Source organism: Canis lupus, chromosome 23 (assembly GCF_011100685.1).
Source record: "Canis lupus familiaris isolate Mischka breed German Shepherd chromosome 23, alternate assembly UU_Cfam_GSD_1.0, whole genome shotgun sequence".
NCBI lineage: Eukaryota > Metazoa > Chordata > Mammalia > Carnivora > Canidae > Canis > Canis lupus.
In genome coordinates, this window is record NC_049244.1 from 44,473,694 (window position 1) to 44,496,385 (window position 22,692).

The following is a 22,692-nucleotide window of genomic DNA, read 5'->3' on the forward strand; positions in this document are numbered from 1 at the left end:
GATTTTATTTATTTGAGACAGAATACATGAGCAGGGGAAGGGGCAGAGGGAGAGGAAGAAGCAGACTTACTGCTGGGCAGGGAGCGTGACATGGGGCTCCATCCCAGGACCCTGGGATCATGACCTGAGCTAAAGGCAAATGCTTAACTGACTGAGCCACTCAGGCACCCCAAGAAGTATTTCTTCTATTATAAGATCAGTGCTAGGTTTGCTTTATTTAAACATAGTTCATTTTTAATTCTCCTACTTTTAAAATTTGTTTTTAAAAAATTATTCCTATGGGAAAAAATAAAAATTATTCCTGTGAACCCACTACAAGGTGGGTTTTGTAGCAATTTCTAAGTTAACTGTTTTTAATGTCAGTGTTGGAGTGTTGATTTATCCACTAGTCACCAGGTATCACTAGTGTACTAACTGTGGGTTCTCTAGGTCATTTTACAGTTCAAAGCAGCCTGAGGCTATGGAAAGGCTAGAGGAGTGTGAAGAATAAGGAGATCTGGGATCTAATTTGGCTCCATTCTCCAGAGATGTCTTGAACCAGTCATAAGACTTCCATGCCCTCATCTTTAAAACAAGCTTCTGGGGTAGATAATTCTCAAAATTCTTTCAGATGGCCTGTGATCTTCAGTACTACCATTGGATATGTGTTTGCATAGTCTAAGTGTGTTATCCAGCTTAATCCAGGCTCAATTTCATCCTGAGATGAATGAGATTGAGGTAGTAATCAGGAAACTTGGGTTCTAATCTTGGCTTTGATTCTTTCCTCTTTGTACCTTGAGCAGATCCTACGGACATCATTTTGTCTGTAAAATGAGATTTTTAAAAAATTTAGATTCAGTTTGTCAACGTATATTATAACACCCAGTGCTCATCCCATCAAGTGCCCGTCACCCAGTCACCCCATGCCCCAACCCTCCAGATCCACGGTTCTTAACTAGAAGTGTACAACAGAGCCACACATGGCGCTTTGTAGAAATATACATATCTAGATTCAGCCCTTAGAGATTATGATTCAGTAGGGGTGTAAGGTGGGGCCCAGTTGTATATATATTTTTTTCCAGTCGTATATTTTTAAAAACACTCCACAAAGTTTCTGAAGTACTCTCTTTGTTAGGAAGTAGACTAATCATCAACGTGTGGCAAATAGTTGTGTCTTCCCTCACCCCCACCATTGCTCTGTTTGCCTCTGTGAAATCCTCCCAGCATGTTGGTTATTGTCCTCTGCTTTGCTCATCTCTATCTGTCCTCTTCCTTAGCAACAACCTACAGTGTTTCACAGTGCGGTGCAGTGCAGCGGCAGCTCGTGAGGAAGACCCTTATGTGGACACCACCCTGAAGGTTAGACCTGGTTTATTTATGATGACAACAAAATCTTAAGATCAAAAAGGAATATGTGAATGCTTGCAGATTTGCTCTTGGGTCTAAGTTGGTGAATATTAAAGATTAAAGATCTTAATATCTTGTCTATCAAAATAGAACTTTTGGACATAAAGTTGTAAGCATTTTATGATTCATGGTTTAGATGACAATTGTTAAAATTACTTTGAAAATATTTCACTCAGAATTTAGGTAGAGTGCATAGTTTTTAAAATTTGGTGGAGATCGCTTCTCGGCCTTTTGGCTAAGATCAAGTGTAAAATTTGGTGGAGAATATGTGTAGTGTAACATCAGAGAGAGTATTTTACAAATATAGAATACTGCAATTTTATTCTTTTTTAATGGAGATACTGATGGCAGTTGTATATAGCTATTAACAAAGCAGTACAGAAATCAGTGTGTTCAAGAGCACAAATGCATTAAAATTATTTATTCATTCTGTTATCAGATACGCCTATAATGCATTTCTGTAGTCTTAATCTAAGAGTTAATGGATGTGCTAGATTATGAATCTTATTTTCAGTGAGAAGTAATATGCTTATTCTCTGAAAAGCTTTTTTTTTTTAAGATTTTATTTATTTATTCATGAGAGACACAGAGAGAGAGTGAGGCAGAGACACACAGGCAGAGGGAGAAGCGGGCTCCCTGCAAGGAGCCCATGCGGGACTCGATCCTGGATCTCGGGATCAGGACCTGAGCCAAAGGCAGATGCTCAACCACTGAGCCATCCAGCTGTCTGTCCCTCTCTGAAAAGCATTTGACCACAGAATAACCATAGGCAGCTTTATGATGAAATTCTTTATTTTCTGACCTTGAATTTCTGTTCTCAGAAATAGACTGATCCTTTGTGTGATAGTCATCATATGCTATTCCACTTCTCAGGTATAAACTACTTGACTGGATGTGTGTTATAAAGCTACATGCTGCAGGAAACTACCAAATTATGATGGCCTTTATTTTATTTTATTTTATTATTTTATTTTATTTTATTTTATTTTATTTTATTTATTTTATTTTTTTGATGGCCTATATTTTAATAAGTTAGTTTATGAATATCTGGTACCTAGAACACCTTTTCCTAGAAAAATAAGTGTTCAGTACTGATGGTTATGTTAACAAGCCAGCACTTTGTAGTGCCTAATGTATCCAAGGTCCTCTTCCACTATTACCGCCACCCCAATTGTGATATGCGATAGCGTTTTATGTGATCTGAGTTCTCTTCAGTAACTTTCATGGCATGGCTTGCCTATAGCTGTTACTGACCAGCCTACTGCCTACCTTTGGCCTCTTAAGAAATCTGAATTACAGCTTTCCCATGCCTTTCTGTCTGTGTTTAGGATACACACATAGCCTTTTCAAGAGTATATTTTAGAAATAAGGGTTATTTCCCTAGTAAAGATGGAGAGCCAACGGATTCTTTGTCCCTCTCTTCTCTCCACACTTTGCTTTGCCTTTTTATTTTTTGTTTTTCAAACCAGAAAGATGTAGGCTTACATAGGTGGTGATGCTGGAGTGAGGGGTACATAGTAGATTGAGGTAGGATCAATCTACATTTGAAATGAAATCATGTTGCAGATCTTCTCAGAGTCTCCTAAAACCAGAGAGAAGGAACAAGGAAGAGAGAAAGGGAGATAAGAGAGATGGGCAGCTAGCTGGTGGGGGATGCTGTCCTTGAGGCCAGTCCTCTTGAAAGTGGCAGAGGGAAGGACAGTAATGGTCATACCTCATGGCTCCCTCTTTCCTGTGACTCTACCATTCTTAAATTCTAGGTACCAGTTGAACCAGCACATATCTAGCCCTCTTGCTCACTCAGACTTTGGAAGCTATGGTGTCTGAGAAAAATTTCACAATCTCAGAATTTGATCCAAAGTGTACATCTTATCTCCTTTTCCTCTGAGACTGGCTCCTCAGCACTAGCTAAGGTCATCTTATCTATTCTTAGGAATGAAAAAGTAGATGGAGGTGTTTCCCCAATCGCTTTGTACAAAGGGACAATGAAGATGACCTCAGAACCAAAATAATGTTAATGGAAGAAAGGGCACAGGCCTGGCAGCGTCATTTTGTGAGCTTCCAGAAATGGCTCTTCTGTTAGCTTATCCATTCTGCTTGAGTTAGTGCTCCCTTACAGGGACAGGAGCCTGGTTCCTGGTCCAGGATTTTGTTCTGTTTACCTGACACACCCACTGTGTGTCATCCATTCCAGGTAATGTTCGCACCTAAGGAGCTAACAGTCAAGGTCCTTCTCTGAAATGTAAGCATTTCTCCTCTGCACACCCATCCATTAAGAAACCATTTATGTTCTCTCTGTGCAGTAGAATGACCTTTTATATTGTCTGAGTTTTCCTAGAAACTACATTGGGGCATATCCCTGAACCAGCCCACTGTTAGTGGGGATTTCTCTAGGTGTGGGTTACTAGCCCATAGCTGTACTCCTAGAGCTACTCTGTAAGCCAGACAGGGGTTCCCACAGCTGTCAAGGGCTCAAGAGTACCTGCTGTCTGCACTCACTCAGTAAATACTGAGTAGCTCTTTGGCAGGCACATATATAATAAGTAGTTGGTTACATAACTTTAGACAGGATGACCTCCTGCTCTGATAAGAATAGGAATTTAGATGGTTTCTTTGGAACGGGGCCGAGATGGGGAGCAGGATTTTATCAAATAAATAGACTGATTTTTGAAGATTAAAGTTCATGTACCTTTATTCCTTGGTTAAATTTGATTTTTCCTTTACTAGGCTTGCCCACCTGTCAATATGGATGTCTGTGCTCTAAGAATACAGCTTTTCATAGGTTTGAAAGCCATCTGTCACTTTAAAAACCACCTCATACTTTTGACCAAGGCAGACCCTGAGACCATTCCAGAGAGAAGAGAATCACCCAAGAGGCTTCTGTAAGCATCCCCACACTTCCCCACATTCCTGCCAAAGTTTCTGGAATGAATTGTTACTGGTATATTTTGTGTGTGTCCTACTTTATCTTTTTTAAAATCAAAACTTTGAATGATTAGATGGTTTGTCTATGTATTTTTTTCCCCAGAGAAGGAAAAGAAGGTTCCAATGATCTCTATAATATTCTTTATATTAATCTTGGAATTTTAGAAGAAAAGGAATTATAAAATAGTTCCAGTAAAAACCTGTGTCATTTTAGATAAGTTCAAAGACATGCCCTTTTTTAAAAAAATTATATTTATTTGAGAGAGAGAGAGAAAGAGCAAGCGAGCACACAGAGGAAGAAGGAGAAACAGACTCCCCACTCAGCAGGGAGCCCAATACAAGGCTTGATCATAGGACCCTAAGATCATGACCCGAGCCAAAGGCAGATGTTTAACCCAGTGAGCCACCCAGGTGCCCCAGAACATGCTCTTCAGTGTAATTAATAGGAAAGACAGAGCCTCTAATGCTAATCCAAATTACAAGGCTCTTTACTACTTTTTTTCTTTGACCTTTCAGTGGTTACATTTTTCCCCCCCAGGGGTTACATTTTTATCCAAGTTTTATTTTCTAGTATTTCAACTCAAAAGAAATTAATAATGCATTTCTTACCTTAAAGCACATTCAGGAGAATAGGTATGTATGATCTACCTTAAGATAAAATTGCATTTTGGTAACACTAATCTCTGGTTGACTCTTAGGTTTTCTGCTTTTACAGTTTTGGAATAGAATGCTTAGTTTCAGACTAGTTATGCCTCTGTTCAACATTTTCTGTTCTGTGAACTTTAATGGTAGAAATTAGATGATGATGATTTTTATGTTCTCCTATGAATAATTTAATTGGGAAAGAAATCTGTCTGGGGGAAGAGAAGCAGATAGTGTACAGATGGTCCCATACTTATGATAGTTTGATTTACGAATTTTCGACTATGATGGTGTTGAAGGCAATACCCAATCAAAAGAAACTATACTTTGGATTTTGAATTTGGATCTTTTCCTGGCTAGCAACATGTGGTACGATATTCTTTTGTGATGCTACACAGTGGCAGCAGCAGCAGGAACTCCCAGGCAGCCATATGATCACAAGGGTGAACAATCAATATACTTACATCCATTTTGTACCCATACAACCATTCTATTTTTCACTTTCAGTACAGTATTCAATAAATTACATAAGATATTCAATACTTTTTTATAAAATAGGCTTTGTGTTAGATGATTGCTAATGTATATGTTCTGAGCAAGTTTAAGGTAGGCTAGGCTAAGTTCTGATGTTCAGGAGGTTAGGTGTATTCAATTTATGACATTTTCAATTTTTTGTAGGTTTACTGGGATGTGGCTTCATCATGAGTCAAAGAAGAGCTGTATTTCTAGTCAAGCATTAGTTTTTATTTTTAACTTGTTTTCGCTTTTTCAGATTTTTTGTGTCTGTGCTTTGTGCCCCCAACAGGAATAATCAGAGGTTGATTTGGGTAACTGGTCACTCAGAGTGCACACTCAGTGTGCACAGAATGGTCTGAGACTGACTGACTCTAAAAGCTTTCTGGCAAGAGGAAGAACAATTTTCAATCTTGCACATATGACATTTTTAAAAATTCTATTTTTAAATGATTTTTTAAAACTCTAACTTATTCAAAGATTTCTTTGGTCAGAGGTCTACATTTTAGAAAGATTGTATACTAAAGAAAATGTATCACATAGTGAAAGCAAGAGATAAGATAGTACTTTAAGCAGACCCATGGTTATATGTGTCTTCTGCATTTTCCCAACAGCCCTGAGTGTTTTGCCTATTATTCTGCTGGAGCTTCTGCTTAGATAGGTGGCATGAGGCATGCTGGACTCATAAAGACCATCTGCAAGAAAGATACTGGGCACAGGCACTTTCTCAGCCAAGTCCCTCTTCCTTTTGAAGGGTCTTGCCTGTTCTTTGAGCATTTTGCCCATTTAAGAATTCTTGTGGAGTAAATTGGAAGCAATTGATTTATCAGTAAATGAGAGCTGTAGAATATTAAATGCTGTAAGCCTGTATAGCATTGTGAACTAATTAATGTCCTATAGAAAAATCGAGTGTACAGCTAATCACTGAAGAAAACACTAAATGAAAATGATTGTATAGTTCTTTTTAGGTATCTAATACTCACCATTTAAAATTGCCATTTATTAATTGCCATGTCATATCTTACAATTCTTGTTCTTTGTTTTGCCTTTTAGTTCTAGAAAAGGAACCAGTGTTAAGCTTAAAACACCTCCTGTAGCTGAGGCTGGGTGGAATTTGTATATTGTGGATACGATCTCACCAGTGCAACTGTACAAAGAAATGGTACTCCTTTCTGACTTCCAACTCTTATTTATAGAAATTTGGAGTGAAATTCATGACCAGATACTGATTTTAATTATCACACATTCAGAATGCCACAGCCAACCAGCTTGCAAGCTCTATCTCACAGTAGAGTGTATATCTTTCTGTTACCTTCTCATTTTCACAGCTCCTGACATTTGAGGAGCCAGTAGAAATTCTCTTCACTAAAATAAGACTTCTTTATTTATACTCACCCTTCAAAGAGGATCGATTAACCAGTCTAAACATAAATAGCCTTTGACCTTTATTTTGAACCCTAGCAAAGAGAACCAGGAAATGGAGCTGAGAGAAATCTTAGATCATTTATCCCTGTCTCACTCTTTGAAATATTAGCAGATTATCTTAGGGCCCTGTGCACCTGCAGTGTTGTCCTGTGGGTACAGCCCAGAGGGGGCACTCCTCTTCCTTTTTTAAGAGTGACGGCTGCCTACTCATCACTGGCAATTTTTTTAACTCTTTATTTTGAAATAATTTCAAACTTACAGAAAAGTTGCAAGGAAATGAATAGTAGAAATAAAGCTCTGTAAATTCTACACACAGATTGACCCGTAGTCAACATATTACCCCTTTTGCTTCTCTCTCTTTTTGTACTCTTGTACTTTTTTTGTTTTAAGATTTTATTTATTTACTCATGAGAGACCGAGAGAGAGAGAGAAAGAGAGAGAGAGGCAGAGACACAGGCAGAGGGAGAAGCAGGCTCCATGCAGGGAGCCTGACATGTGACTCGATCCTGGGCCTCCAGGATCATGCCCTGGGTTGAAGGCGGCACTAAACCGCTGAGCCACCCAGGCTGCCCGTACTCTTGTACTTTCTAAACACACACACATATCCCCCCTCACCAGCCCCCATCGCAGTTCATTGGAAGGTAATTTGTATGCATCGGAGCCTAATGCCCCTAAATACTTCATTGTATGTTTCCTAAGAATCCAGGTATTTGTTTACATCATTGCAGGACAGTCAAATGCTTAATACATTTAACATGACACACATTCCAGTTTTGTCAGTTGACTCAATAACAAACTACCAGTATTTCCCTTTTTTTTTTTTTAAGATTTTATTTTTTTATTCACGAGAGACGGGGAGAAAGAGAAGAGAGAGAGAGAGAGAGAGAGAGAAGGGCAGAGAGACAGAGACACAGGCAGACGGAGAAGCAGGCTCCATGCAGGGAGCCCGATGTGGGACTCGATCCTGGGACTCCAGAATCACACCCTGGGCTGAAGGCGGCACTAAACTGCTAGGCCACCAGGGCTGCCTGCATTTCCCTTCTTTAGTACAGGGGCCAGTCTAACATCAGGTAGTACATTTAATTGTCATGTTTCTTTGGCCTCCTTTAATCTGGAATAATTTCAAAGCCTTTATTTTTTATGGAATAGACATTTTTTTTAAAATAAATTTTTGCCCCTCCACCTTTTTACAGTTTTTTATTATTTGTTTATTTTTCTTGTTTAGATTCAGGTTACATATGCTCATTCTCAGCCAATATGTTGCATAGGTAACATTGTGCCTTTCTCAGGGTGTTACATCAGGAAGCACAGGAGATCCGGGCCTCTCACTGGTAATGTTAATTTTGATCATCAGGTCAAGCTTTCGCCTGATTTGTCCCTGGCATTTTAATGCTGATAATTGTATCAGCTTTGCCCTGTCCTTTTAATCTTGCTTAATTGAAAGTCTTAAGACTTTGTCTAGATGATTTGCTTGCTGGAATCTGAAAATACTGATTGACTTAGATTAGCTAGTGATAATTTTAATAAGTCCACTGTGGGTTACAGAAATAGACCAAGTAGCACCTAATTTATCACCTGAAACTACAGTAGAGGAAGGATACTCAGTCTGAGTTTAAGAAAGATTTAAATCACAGAACTTAAAAAAGTTAACTTCTTCATATAGGTTTGTTAGCCTTATCGACCTATGACCAAATTATTGCTAAATTAACAGTGTTACAATGTTATTTATACCTTTTCTAGTGATTAGCACTGTTTAACAAGGGAATGTTTTCAACCATATATTAAACTGGCTCTTGGATTGTGGGAGAAAAGAACACCTCAGCTAGGCCCTATCAGGATGCTAAATAACCACTTTTTAGTTTTTAGATTATAATGTGTCTATGAACTTTACTAACAAAATATATAGATAATCTTAAGAACCAGGGGACTTTTGAGTGTCTTTCTGCAGCAATATTAGCCATTGGCCTTTTTTTGTTTCAGGTAGACTACAGTAATACCTACAAGACTGCAAAAACCCAGAGCTGCATCCACCTTCTTAGTGAGGCTCATCTGTTAGTAAGGGCTGCTTTGATGGATGCCAGTCAGTTGGAACCTGGAGAAAAAGCAGAGCTTTTGGAAGCATTTAAAGAAAGCTGTGGGCACCTTGGAGACTGCTATAGCAGGTTGGTGATGCTTCTTGGAAACTCGTTAAAGAAGCCATTTTGACCTTTGGGTGTATGTACTAGCTTTTCCGTGTAGCTACCTGATAAATGGGGGAGTCCATGAGGGGAGGTGGCTCATTCAATGTTTTTTCCAGAAGCATTTGTTGAGCACATACCGTTTGCCAGGTGCTATGCTAAGCTTTGGGTTACAAAGATGATCAGGACTTTTTCCTGTCTTCAAGGAGTTATAATTTATTAGATGAACTATGAATCTCTAGTTCATGAGTCTCCCTCCACTTAGTTTAGGAATTAAGTTTCTTTCAGGCCTTCTGGGATGCTCATGACCATGAAAATCCTGGAAACAGCTGTTATTACTAGTTTATTGCCTGTTAGCCTTAAGGGAAAAATACTGGTTGGATGGCCTGTGATTTTAATCTTAGTAGTTAGTGCTTTTATGATTTCAGAAAAGGACTGGGATGAATAGTGGTTTTCATTTTTGAGAATGATCTTTATAGATTTTTTTATATATGATTATTTCAGAGGCTTACTTGACCCATGGGAATGATTATAAATTAATAAAACAGACTTTTTGTGCCTATCAATACCATTATTTTATTTTATTTTATTTTTTTTTTTAAATTTTTATTTATTTATGATAGTCACACACACAGAGAGAGAGAGAGGCAGAGACACAGGCAGAGGGAGAAGCAGGCTCCATGCCGGGAGCCCGACGTGGGATTCGATCCCGGGTCTCCAGGATCACGCCCTGGGCCAAAGGCAGGCGCCAAACCGCTGCGCCACCCAGGGATCCCAATACCATTATTTTAGAGCCACATTATAAATACTGAAATTCACCTTATGAATTATTTTTCCATTTTAATTATAAGCAGGCAAAAAGAAACTGTAATTAGAATGACTTTATAGAATAAAACTTGGGAACCTGTTCCAACTGCTAATGGCAGTAGAAGAGTATTTTGAGATTTATGTCGTCTGGAAAGCATTATCTGTTTTATTATCAAATGTTAGACATCCAGGCTTAAAAATGACAAATTTGAGGGTTTTTTTTTACTTCCTTCCCTTTAGGCTTGACACCCAGTATTCCCACCTCGCCTTGCCCTACTATAAGATGTCTGGTTTGTCCATGGCTGAAGTTCTAACCCGAGCAGACTGGGTACTAGAGGATGGATCGCAAAAATACGAGAGGGGATTAATCTTTTACATTAATCATTCACTTTATGAAAACCTGGATGAAGAATTAAGTGAAGTTAATATAGTTTTCTATTTACTTATACCTAACTTTCCTAACTCTTCATTTTAGCAATTTATTTTATGTAGTACTGTTTAGAAGTCAGTTTCCAAATATTGTTCTTTGGTATTATTTTCTCCTGTTCCTAAAAGGTAATGAATGTGCCCTTTTCTTCATTAATAAACCTAGAATTATAGCTTAGAAAAGAATTTATAATCACCATCTCTTACTTTCTCATTATATACATGGAGGAACATAGTCCATTGTGGTTGAGTGACCTGCCCAATGTGACAGGAGTATATTTTTAGAAGAATGACACACACCCAGGGCCTTGCCTTCCTTCTTATCTACAGCCCTTTGTACAACCCTAGTTCTCCCAAACTCCCAAATGTCCAAACCTTCACTTATGAAATCCTGGCCCAGTGATCTTAAGACATCTTTAGGCTTATTCTTAGCCCCTTATGTATTTTTAAAAAGAACTGAGTGCAAATAGATAAAGCTGGACGTTGTAAGACCCAAATGTTTTAAGGTTTTGAGAGAAATGAAACTTTTTTGCATAAATTACTTCATTAAGTATATTTTATAATAAGCTATAATTTTTTAATGGACTTTTAGGTGTAATTTAATAAAATATTTATTCTCTTCTTTTGAACTCCTGTTAAAATTGGAAATGTTAGCCACAAGTTGGTACATATTTTCACTGCTTTTTCTTCATTATAACTCAGCAAAGAGATCACGTCAGGTCATCTCAGGTCTCCCACATTATCACCACGAACTCTGTCTTTTTTTAATTCAAATGTTATAATTTTATCTTATTTGGAAATTTATATCTTGGCTTTGTATCGCTTTTTTTTTTTTCCTGACTTTGTTGCTTTCTGTTGGTTAACTGACCCTTTATTTCTTATTTATGTTCACCAAAGGAATTAGCAGCAAAAGTCGTTCAGATGTTCCATGTGGCTGAGCCAAAGCAACTGCCCCATATTCTCTGTAGTCCTTCTATGAAGAATATTAATCCTCTAACTGCCATGAGCTATCTAAGAAAGCTGGATACTTCTGGGTTTTCATCGATCTTAGTGACATTGACCAAAGCAGCACTGGCTCTGAAAATGGGAGATCTTGACATGCACAGAAATGAAATGAAAAGCCATCCAGAGGTACAGTGCCCTGCTTGGTATTAACAGCAGGATGAAACAGAACCTGGTAGTCCTGAGGTGTTTCCTTCTGGCCTCTGCCTAGTTCATTTTTTTCTTAGTCATAAAGGAAAATAGACTTAATGTTAGAAAAGAAGTGACCCAGAGTGGGAGTGCTTGGGCTTTGGATCTGGTAAATGGAAAAGAAATAATGATCAGTGGGAGCAACGGGTATCCAAAGACCTTTCAACTTTGCGTTAGGTACTTTCAGAGCACAGTACTTGGTACTAAAGAATATACAGGCTCTGCCCTAAGGGACAGTCTAGTCTAGTGTGAGGGATATGGTATGTCCACTGAAACAGAATAGAGTGTTGTGTATTCAAGTACAGCAAGTGAGTTAACCATGAGCCTTAGGAGTCTAATAGTTGAGGAAATGGCCTGCACTTGGGAAAATTACAAATTACGTGATGGAACATTGGTATTTGAATGATATATTAAGGAAAAGGAAGTTTTTCTTTCAAAGAGAGCCCATTTAGGGCCATGTGCCAAAGATGTTAAACATTAAGGGAAGAAATTAAAAGGTAATGTTAATTGAGCACATTACTTCCTAGGTCTCTTCTAACCCTCTTGCATATGCTATCTTACCTAATTCTTACAACAATGCTCTAAGTTAGAAGCTATTATTATACCTACTATACAGATGAGGGAACTAAGACAAAGAGAGGATAAATGAGATGAGTTGTCCAAAATCACATAGCTGGTGAGTGTTTGAGCCAGGATTTGGAGCGGGTAATATGACTTTTGATCCTGTGCTCCTATACTGCTGTTTTGTTGCCTGTGATCAAATGCCCACAGTATCACGTTAGTTTCTAAAACAAGAAAGCAGAAGTGGTTTATCATTGTACAAATGACATGTTTTGTTATGCTGAAGAGAGCGAGTCAACATTGAGGTGTGCTCTTCCTTTTGAAGAGTACAATTTTAGAAAGATAAATTTTCTTAGGAAATATTCTTTTTATATTCTTAAGGTATATTATTTTTAAACAGCTAGACTTAAATATAAGGCTCTCTATAAAAATAGGATATCCTGATGCTTAAATATTAATAACTTCTTCAAAGACAGTTAACAGCAATGTCCTTCTTAAAGCAAGAGCTTTGTAGTTAAAGAAAAAGTTGACATTGAAATATTAATAGCTTAACCATGAACCTTGAGCGCAGTGGCATATATTTTCAAGATGACTGCAATGCACATTTTGATCCTAAGTATCTTATCTGAAGATGAAGTTGGTATGTGGCTTCATTCTGGAACCTCGGCTACTGATGCACCAGAGAAAGGGACAGATTGTTCCAACTGAGCTTGCAGCACACTTGAAGGACACTCAGCCTGGACTGCTTGTGGCTGCAGTTCTGGGTTTACAGAAGAACAACAAAATTGGAATTGAAGAAGCAGATTCCTTTTTTAAGGTTTGTCATTTTCAAAATGTAATGGTTCTGGATAGGCCGATAAAATTGGTGGGGGACAGGAAGCAGAACAAGAGACTGAGTTTTCATTTGTTTATTAAAAAAAGACTTACCCATAACAAATTTATAAAAGTACAGATTAAAAAAAAGTATCTAGAAAATTCCATTTATGCCATCAAGAATCTATTTTCTGTTCAAATATCTGAATCTACTTTCCCCTTGTCATTAATGCTAATGATAAATTATTAAGTGCATCGCCCACACGATGGAGTGCTATTCAGACTAGGTGTAACTTGATCAATACTATATTTATCTGGGATATGGGGGCTTGATCCACTGTTTTCAAGGTACTTTGTGGCAAGGATGAAGATATAATTCCTCAGCTCTTGGTAGACCTTTGGGAAGCTCAGCTTGTAGCAGGTCTCCCAGATGTGGTTCTCCAGGAACTCTTTTTCAAGCTCACATCACAGTACATCTGGAGATTATCCAAGAGGCAGCCCCCTGACACCATACCATTGCGAACATCACAGGATCTGGTGAGAAAATAGAATAATAAGTTAAATTAAACTTATACATTACACATTACAATAGTTTACCTTCTTATTTATAATGGTTTAGTAGCAAACCTCATTTATATTACCAGATATCTTATAGACAGGAATTAAAGATACATTTAAAATTCGTCCATGAGTAAATTCCTTGCATGTTAAATAATTTTGTTTTGTAAAGAATGCCCCCTGCTGCTCTTAGATTACTTATTTACATTGGTACCCGAAGTAGACAAAGCAAAGGGGAGGAGCTTTCCCCAAAACACATCTGTACTCCCTCAGGGGATAGCTACAAAGTAGAACACAAGAAAAGACCCATTTGCAGACCTTCATGGTGGGAGAAGAACTTCAGAAGGCTTGTGGGAGAGAGACTTCCTTACTGGACTCATTTCCTGTCAGTTGCACACAGAAGAGCTGTTCTGTAGCCCTTGCAGGAGCCCTAACAACTCTTTACCACTTCCTGTCCCCTTCCCCCTCTACTCCTTTTTGTTGTACCTAATATGTGTTCACTGGAAAAGTTACCTACTTCTTGAATAAGGGGATTTATGAGAAGTATCTTGCGAACTTATGGAAGAGATTTTGCCTAACAAGGAAAGTAGTAGAAATAAAAAAAAATCTAATATTACTGTTAACTTTTTTTGAGTAAAATTAGCTTAAAGCAGATTTGGCTTTTTTTTTTTTTTTTTTTTTTTTTTGCTAGAAATTCCTATTTCTTAGGAATATTTGAAAATTTAAAATATAAGGAGATCTTGGGGTGTCTGGGTGGCTCAGTTGGTTAAGTGTCTGACTTCAGCTCAGGTCATGATCCCAGGGTCCTAGGATAGAGCCCCACATTGGGCTCCACCCTCAGCCAAGAGTCTGCTTCTCCCTCTCTCTCTCCCTCTCCCTCTGCCCTTCCCTGCCACTCATGTGCATGTGGGCACCTACTCTCTGAAATAAATTAATGAAATCTATAAAAAAAGAAATAAAAAATTTAAAAATATATAAGGAAATATTTAGTGCAGTTTTTTTTTTTTTCCTTTTCCATTTTTGGTGCAGTTTTATTCAGTGACAAGCAGCAAGGCCGAGACTTTTCCAGGGGAATATTTTCTAAAAGATTTTTTTTTTCCTGTTCCCAGAAAAGTGTATACCTTACTCTGTGACATGGTGGAAGATTAGCAATTGCCTGCTTTTTGTGAAATGGGCGAAGAGAATCTTGTTTTGTTGTATTTTGCTTATGATAAATTTCTTTTTACATTTTAGATAAATGCCTGTAGTCATTATGGCTTAATCTATCCATGGGTTAATGTCTTAATATCATCTGATTCATTAGTGGATAAAAGTTATAGAGAAGACCTTTCAAAATTACAGGTAAATAAAAATGTCTCTTTGTTATGAATATGCGTTCAATATAGTGTCAGATTTAAACCTGGCAAGACCTCGGGTGTCCTGTTAATCTAGAGGGTATATATTTTTTTGAGAATAGGGGACAAAATGTGTAGTTGGGCATACTTAGGAGCTCTGGAGGACATTCCTGCTTCAGCCTGAAACTGCTGAGAGTAGGGCTGGCAGCTTCCCAAGGCTGGTTCTGTTGCCTGCAGAGAGTGAGTTCACCAGGTCTCATGACTGTCTTGCCTCATTTTCGATGTGCTTGGAAACACTTTGTGAAATGAAAGTATGGCAAATATTTAGCGGTGTTTTTATTGATGGCATTTGTTTGTTTGTTTAGTACTCATACATGTTGGCTTCCAGCCCAAGCCCACCACCACTGTCTAATAGAAAGTAGGTTAAAGTAGTCAGTTTATCTGGCTCCTTGAGGAGGAGTTTTAAAAAAATAAATAAATATCAGAAAATATCAGGATTTCTGACTGTGACAGTGTCTTGACCACAAATGAGAAATAAAGTCCTTCTCTGACTTGGTGGACAAGGTGGGCTAGATATGTGTATGATTTTATTTAATGTAGTTCAGTGGCCCAGGGACTGAGTATATAACCCCCACACCTGCTTTGTCTGGTCTATCCAAGTAGTACCAATATATAATAAAATTGAAATTTCAAATGAAGAATTCTGATTTTTGAGTTTTTCTTGAAAAATTCAGCAGAACTGGTAACCCTGGGCTTTCACTGCCTCTGAGACCTGAGAGTTGGAGAGAACTAGTGGCTCCCCTCTGTGGTCAGTGCTCTGGTTGTCCTGTCTGCCACAGTTCTTATCTCTCGGTCTTCCTGGTCCAGACACGATGTCTGGTGTCCATGTTTCTTATACCCAGTTGCCCTCACTCATTTTCATTATCTGCTTTGGCCTCTTTAGGTTTTTGAGTTTGCAACCCCTGTTTTACACTGGGAACTGGTATAAGTGTGGTTATTGTTTATAGAAACCAAAATGTCAAGTTGGGGATGAGGTCAGGGAGAGAAGCTCAAGAGCCCATATTGCTTAGAATCAGCCTTTAGACAGGACAGGACTGAGTTGTCTCCAGAAATGGAGATTCATAAAATATTGCCAGAGAAAATTCTTGTTGGTTCGTATATCTAGTACCCTTATGGTACAGAGGTTCCATAGGGCTTAGCCTCAGATACATTCATTCAGCAAATATTCCTCAAGCATGTGCTGTGAATGTGTTCTGTGGCACTGGATGAGCCAGGCAGGGCCTTGACCTCCCAGATTATGTGTATTAAATATTTAAGATCATAATTGTAACAAGTCCTGTTAAATCTCACCTGATAAAGCTTCTAAGCATATTTATAATCACTACTTGAAAAAGTGTAATTGAGTAATCTTTAAAAATTCATTTTAAAGTAGTTAAGAAGAATGCATTCTTCTAGGAATCTTTGCTCTTAAAAGATAGAAATGTAACCAACCTATACTTTAAGGAATTATTTTCCTAATTGTATCTCTTTCTAGATCCTCTGTGGGTTGATTAGTCTTAATCATTAAGTAAAAAATAACCATCGAGGAACAAAAAGATCTCATTTGTTTTCACCTAGAGGAATAGGAGGTTCAGAATCACCTGGAGAACTTTTCCAAAATTGTATGATTCTTCTATCTCCCGCATCCCACCATCACCACGCAGATTTGATGAGTGTCTGTCTCTTGTCCTCAGTCACTGTAATAGTGTATTTGCGCAAAACTTAAAAGAATCTATAAATCATCTACATGTCAAAAAGCTGCTATTTGGAAAGACACAGTAACTAGTAAATGCCCTGCCTTTTGTCATAATTGTCCTGGTCCCCTGTCCCACTTCCTTGCCAATCACCACTCCTTAGATTGTGTAGGTAGAGAAGACAGAGTGTGGGTTCTAGGCCTGCATCGTTGGCTGAGGATGAGGGATCTAGATCAGAGAAGGAAATGAACAGTGCATGTGTTGGGTATGGAAAGGAGTCCATTTTCAATACTGGAAACAAAAGGAGCACTCTGCTAGGAAGCAGACAACATTAACAGTATTTTCAAGAGTAGTAGTAACCTTTGGACCACTTTTAATTCAATGATATATGTGTTTTCTGGTGTTTCTTATTTTGTTAAACTTTTTGATGATATGGATACAACTAAGTAAAAGTTCCTGGGTAATCAGTTTTTTGTTTGTTTGTTTGTTTGTTTTTGTTTTTTTTTGGTAATCAGTTTTGTACCAAGCCTCTACTAGTTTCATTTAACCATGATTTGGGTTACTCATGCCTTGCTCCTTTCTACCCTCCCCACGATCCAAATTAATCAAAAGTTGAATATAGAAATAATGTTTTTTTTTTTTCACATGGGAAATCCTACAAGTGGCAGATGGTCATGTTTGCTCTCTTGTCAGGAAATTATTCAGATGAAGGTGATTTTTAAACTTGCAGGGAAGGAAAGGGACCAACCTTATGCTCCTGTCCATTCCTTGGTAGATACATGGAATAAAATAATCGCGCTGAGTATAAACGAATAGTTCACATTCCACATCCTCTTATGCGTCTGAGAAGATGCTGTAGTAAAAAGGATACAAGAAGAAAGAGTCAGGATATGACCATCTCATCTTTATCCAGAAGAAAGGGAGAGCAGAGAATCTTTTGGTGGTAGAATCAAAAGTAGTGTTTCTAGTTTAAATGTTTAAGAGTAAAATATTAGTACAGTCCCGAATACTCACCTACTACCTTCTCTATGTCTTTCAGCTTGTGGCAGATAGCATTGATACAAATTATTAGGTTATTAGCAATTGCTTTAGTTTTCTTAAATGTTAAATTTTAGTTTGGGTTATGTATGCAGTGCATGCTTATTATAGAAAATTTGGAAGAAAATTTGGAAAGTGTGAAAAAATAAAAAGTCGGCTTTGTCCTTCCATCCAGTAAGCTGGTCTGTTTCACATTTCAGTGCTTTTCCAAAGGCATTTCTATATGTGCACGTACCTATGTAGATTTTACAAAACTGATCATGCTCTGAATATAATTTTGTATTAACATTTTTTTACTCCTCATTTTATTATGGGCATTTTCTCATTAACTAGCCTTAGAAAATAATTTTGATGGCTATATAATATTCCACCATATGAATGTACTGTAATCTACTTATTCCTTACTTAACACAGATCTTACTTGTTCAGTATTACAACTACTCTTGAAATGAGCATCACTGGACATAAATTTTGACCATATTGTTGATTATTTCCTTAGGATAAGAGTCCTAAAACAACAACAAAAAGAGTCCTAAAACATTCCCATTAGTTTTCATTGGCAGTCTTTCCAAAGCAACTAAAATCATGTTAGTTTAGAAATAATTGCTTTCTATTAAACAGATTTTTATTCTTTAAATTAGAGGTGGGTTTCAAGATTATTTAATACTTCAGTCCTCTTAGACATAAATAAATACCGTATGCATGTGCTCTAAAACTGCATTCATCTTTTTGTTTCCTGTTTTTTGGAAAGTAAGTGATGTTTGGTCTTTTTTTTTTTTTTTTTTGGTCATTTTTAAAAAAAATTTTATTCTGTATATTGTGCTTTAGTGTTTTGGGTGCCTCATTCCGTAACATTTCACTTTTCTGTTCATAGTCTCTTATATGTGGTCCTTCATTTGACATAGCTTCCATTATTCCATTCCTGGAACCACTCTCAGAAGACACTATTGCTGGCCTCAGTGTCCATGTTCTGTGTCATACGCGTTTGAAAGAGTATGAACACTGTATAGACACACTGTTAGAAAGATGCCCAGAGGCGATCATTCCATATGCTAATCATGAACTGAAAGAAGAGAATCGGGTATGCTTTTCAGTTTATGTCTTTTAAGTTTGATTAGCGATAATCACATTTGATAGCCTTGTTGCCTTATCTGTAAAATGGAGACAAATTATATCAATCCAATCTCACAGGTCTGGGTGGGACCATATATGTTTAACATGTTATGGGCTTTGAATACTGTTAGAGACTTAAATATGGTAATTGTATGCTATCTTCATTAAAAATTTCTTGTTTGGAAATAAAGTAGGCTATTACCTGAAGATTTGGGAAACAACATGTGATGGGAAAATATTTTCTGGGCTATGGGGTCCTTAGCTTAGAAATTAGAAGAGTTTTACATTTTAGTACTTCTTGCTCCCTCCCTACCTTTACATCCTTCCTTCCTTCCCACTTTTCTTTCCTCCCTCCCTCCCTCCCTTCCTTCCTTCCTTCCTTCTTGTCACTTAAGAGATGATAATAGGACATGTCTATGTTTCTTCTTGAAAATAGCCAAGTACACATGTATAACATACATATCATTAGATTTTTCAAGTTACAGACCTGATTTATGTTATAATTTAAGCAGAAGACTAGCTGCTGATGTAACTTCTGATGTAACAAAGTTTGGTGCCTTAATCAAAATAGTGTATTTTTGCCCTGTGCTTTCCTGCACAATCTTATTCTCATTGGAAATTTGAATGTAAAATATATCAAACTTAAAATTTATTCATTTTTTCCTAAGATAGACTTTATGGTGGAAAAAACTGCTTCCTGAACTTTGTCACAGAATAAAATGCGGTGGAGAGAAAGGTCAACTTTACTTGTCATCATTAAAAGGTAAAATAATCTTTTTTGCTTGATTATAATTTTGGGTCTTAATTTTAGTTCCCACAATTTGTAGAAGCCTTGCTTTCTCTAGTTTTTTTTCATGTGATTTTCAAATGATGTGACGCTGTCTTAGCATTATCATCTCAAGACATCCATCACGTTGGATATTCATTTATCTCTTCTAACCATGGAGCTGATGCTTTTAAGTCAATCTTTTCAAACACTTAACAAATTATCATAGTCCTAGAAATGCACAATCTCAGTATTTTTAAAACTTGAATAGCCATTAATACAATTACATTTTTTATTTTTTTTATTTTTTATTTTTTTAAATTTTTTTAAAATTTATTTATGATAGAGAGAGAGAGAGAACGAGGCAGAGACACAGGCAGAGGGAGAAGCAGGCTCCATGCACCGGGAGCCTGATGTGGGACTCGATCTGGGGTCTCCAGGATCGCGCCCTGGGCCAAAGGCAGGCGCCAAACCGCTGCACCACCCAGGGATCCCCACAATTACATTTTTTATTGATGCTCTGAGTGCTTAGTTTACTTCATATAGGAAATTAAGATTATTATTATTAATTATAATTGTAAGCAAATACTAAGGAATAACAAGATTCTCAAGGATTTAAAAGTTAGATATCTATAAATTGTGCAGTGTTTTACAGAATAGGTATTGTTTGAATTTTCATAATTCATAGTTACTTGTAAATCTTGATAGATTTATCAACAAGTTGATATCAATCCACCTTTCAATCTGGACAGGTTATCAATTTCTCTAGTCTTATATGCTAATATCACCAGATAATTATTGGCCTGATGACAAAGGCTGTGATTATATTGATTTCACTGTGCATAAAAGATTAGAAACTGGCAGTGCTGGAACTGTATTTTCCAACTGACGTAATTGGTTTTTAAAGTGTTAGGCAGAACCAGTGCCGTTGGAAGGTGTTTTTCTGAAGTTGCCCATTTTAAGTGAAATTGTATGCTTGTGACTGTGAAGCTGTGGTGACTTGATACTAACTTTTTGTCCTACCTATCTCTCTGGGTGATTTTTTGGTCTTCAGAAGGTGGAAATTTCAGATATTTGATTGCCTTGTCCTACTTGTGTCACACTTATCACATAACCTGGAACTGATTATTTGTGTGGATGGATCACTTTCCAGTGAAGCTGTCCCACATCTTCATACCTCAGCAGCATCATTACCTAGTCAAAAGACTTCATCCTTTTCTCATCCACATCGTCATACTCTCTACCCCTAACCTATGCATCATCATTCCTCTAAACGTTCTATTTTCCCGTATCATCAAAATGTCAGTGCGTATGCATAGATATGTGTACGTGTGTACGTGTGTGGCTCATAGGACTAAGTGCTGTGTGTAACTTATGTTTACTAGACTTGAGAACTGTAAGAACTGTATAGCGTTTGTTTGTTTTTTTCACTTTTCCCGTTGTGCCCTTCTCACCAGCAGTATGCCTCTCCTAGGAAGCATTCTGTATTTATTGATTTGAAGAGGAGACACCTGAATAACTTCAGGTCCATTTTCAAGGAAAGTATTTTTTTCAACAGCTGTAGTACACTGAGAGGAGAGCAAGATTAGTTCCAGGTCTGCTACTGAGTGACCAGAAACAAGCCAGTGCCTTAGTATCCCAAGACTAATGAGAAGTTTAAGATTGACTCCAAAATAAACGTTAGGCAAAATCATAAGATGGAAAGGTTGGAGATGGAGGTCAGGAATCTATATAATATGCTTAGGAGTTTGGATTTCTTTTCTATCTAATGCAGTATTTCTCAACCCTGGCAGTATTTTACATTTTGGACTGATAATTCTTTCGTTTATGTGTAGCGGTCCCCTGTGTGTTTTAGGATGTTCAGCAGCATTCTTTGCCACTAAATACCAATAGCGCTCCCCCAATTATGATAAACAAAAATGTCTCCAGACATTTCCAGATGTTCCTGGGGAGCAAAATCATGCGGGTTGAGAACCATTGTGCTAATGCAGAGCCATTGAAACTGGGGCTAGTGATTGGCTTATTTCCAGGAAATATTTGTTACTGTTTTTGTGGCATAATGAACTGTGCTTATTATTGAAAATTTTACCACTGTAGTAAATTACAAAAATGAAGTTTAGAAAGTCATTTAAAATCCCATCAGCCAGAAATAATGATTTTCAGCATCTGATGAATATTTTCTAGACACACTGGAGGATTTAAAGTCCTTTACAGATTTAAAATATTGACCTTATTCTTGAAGTTATAACCTATATTAGCCCCTTACTGGTTGGCAGAAGAGGAGTACTGAGTAGTGGCAAGATTTTTGTTGGCTCTATAACATCAATACTGGCCCCCCACTCTGTTTTTTAATACCTAGGATACTGTTTTTAGGCTCCACATTTAGACTACATAAACTGGTTTGATAGGAAAGTATTGATAATTCTTGTTTTTCATATGGGTTTTGCAAAGTAGTTAGTAGTCATTGTTTATTAAGTTTCTATTAATACTTTAGATACGCATCATTATATTTTATTTAATTCTCAAAGGACTCTAGAAGCTACTAGCAATTGGTACCACCCCATTATAGATGAAGAAACTAGGACTCACAAGGTTAAGTGACTTTCTTAAAGTCACAGAATCTGTCTGATTCCAGAGCTAGGGATCTTTCCCATACATCACTGCTGATCTGTTCATTAACATTTTAGCAACATGGGCACGTCATTTCCTTTGTGTAAGGGATGACATAGGTTGCTGAATATTAGAGAGATGACTTTGAATAGATGCACACACGTCTGAGCAGGAGATTTTATATTTCTGTCACTCTGCAAATAGAATAAGTGGTGGGCCAGTGCGGATCACACAGGAAATGGAACTGGTGTTTTTTACCAACACTGTTCTTAAATATCACCCCCTTCTCTTCCCAGCAGAGGGCAGCACGTATGTATCAAGAAACAGTAGAATCCTAAAATTGCATCGTTCTCTTTATAAAAATGTCTACTAAATCCCTTCATAATTGAAGGTCTACACTAGAGCACATTATTTTACAGTTTGGAAAAATTGGTCATAAAGACAGATTTGTACTTATTAATAACATGGAAATCTCCTCATGGAGAGGAGCTGATTTAGGAAGATGTCATCCATTAATTAACAGTATTTCCTGTCCTAGCAATCTTTATAAATTAGCTGCAACATAGCCCTAACATTAAAGATAGTATCCAAATGATTTTATTTTTCCTTAGAGACTAATAGACGTACACTGAAAAATAATGTGATAATCCAGCAATGAAATAGTCAAAATTGCA

General features: G+C 37.3%; 2 protein-coding genes across 13 annotated transcripts in view; one reads left to right on the plus strand and one right to left on the minus strand.

Annotated features, from left to right (window-relative positions):
* HPS3 (HPS3 biogenesis of lysosomal organelles complex 2 subunit 1) overlaps window positions 1–22,692 on the plus strand; it is a 39,212-nt gene that overhangs the window by 16,060 nt on the left and 460 nt on the right. Inside the window, exons 6-16 of one of the 11 annotated variants that reach the window (XR_005377173.1) lie at window positions 1,257–1,338; window positions 4,114–4,268; window positions 6,520–6,628; window positions 8,872–9,053; window positions 10,116–10,296; window positions 11,199–11,432; window positions 12,685–12,870; window positions 13,215–13,403; window positions 14,658–14,765; window positions 18,404–18,610; window positions 19,311–19,405. Coding sequence is in view for 5 of the 11 variants with exons in the window: in XM_038571180.1 (XP_038427108.1) it covers window positions 1,257–1,338; window positions 4,114–4,268; window positions 6,520–6,628; window positions 8,872–9,053; window positions 10,116–10,296; window positions 11,199–11,432; window positions 12,685–12,870; window positions 13,215–13,403; window positions 14,658–14,765; window positions 18,404–18,610; window positions 19,315–19,405 (1,724 nt within the window). In the remaining 6 variants the exon portion in view is untranslated. Of the gene's footprint in view, window positions 1–1,256; window positions 1,339–4,113; window positions 4,269–6,519; window positions 6,629–8,871; window positions 9,054–10,115; window positions 10,297–11,198; window positions 11,433–12,684; window positions 12,871–13,214; window positions 13,404–14,657; window positions 14,766–18,403; window positions 18,611–19,310; window positions 19,406–22,692 lie in introns of those variants that run through there. The other 10 variants (XR_005377175.1, XR_005377174.1, XM_038571180.1 and 7 more) reach the window with 10 other exon arrangements.
* The window catches only part of CP (ceruloplasmin), a 63,912-nt gene continuing 54,166 nt past the window's right edge, over window positions 12,947–22,692 (minus strand). For both annotated transcript variants that reach the window (XM_038571174.1, XM_038571175.1), the window contains 2 exons: window positions 17,240–17,344; window positions 12,947–13,400 (listed from right to left, as the gene is read on the minus strand). In XM_038571174.1, coding sequence (XP_038427102.1) covers window positions 17,241–17,344 — 104 coding nt within the window. In that variant the 3' untranslated portion in view covers window positions 12,947–13,400; window position 17,240. The remainder of the gene's footprint in view (window positions 13,401–17,239; window positions 17,345–22,692) is intronic.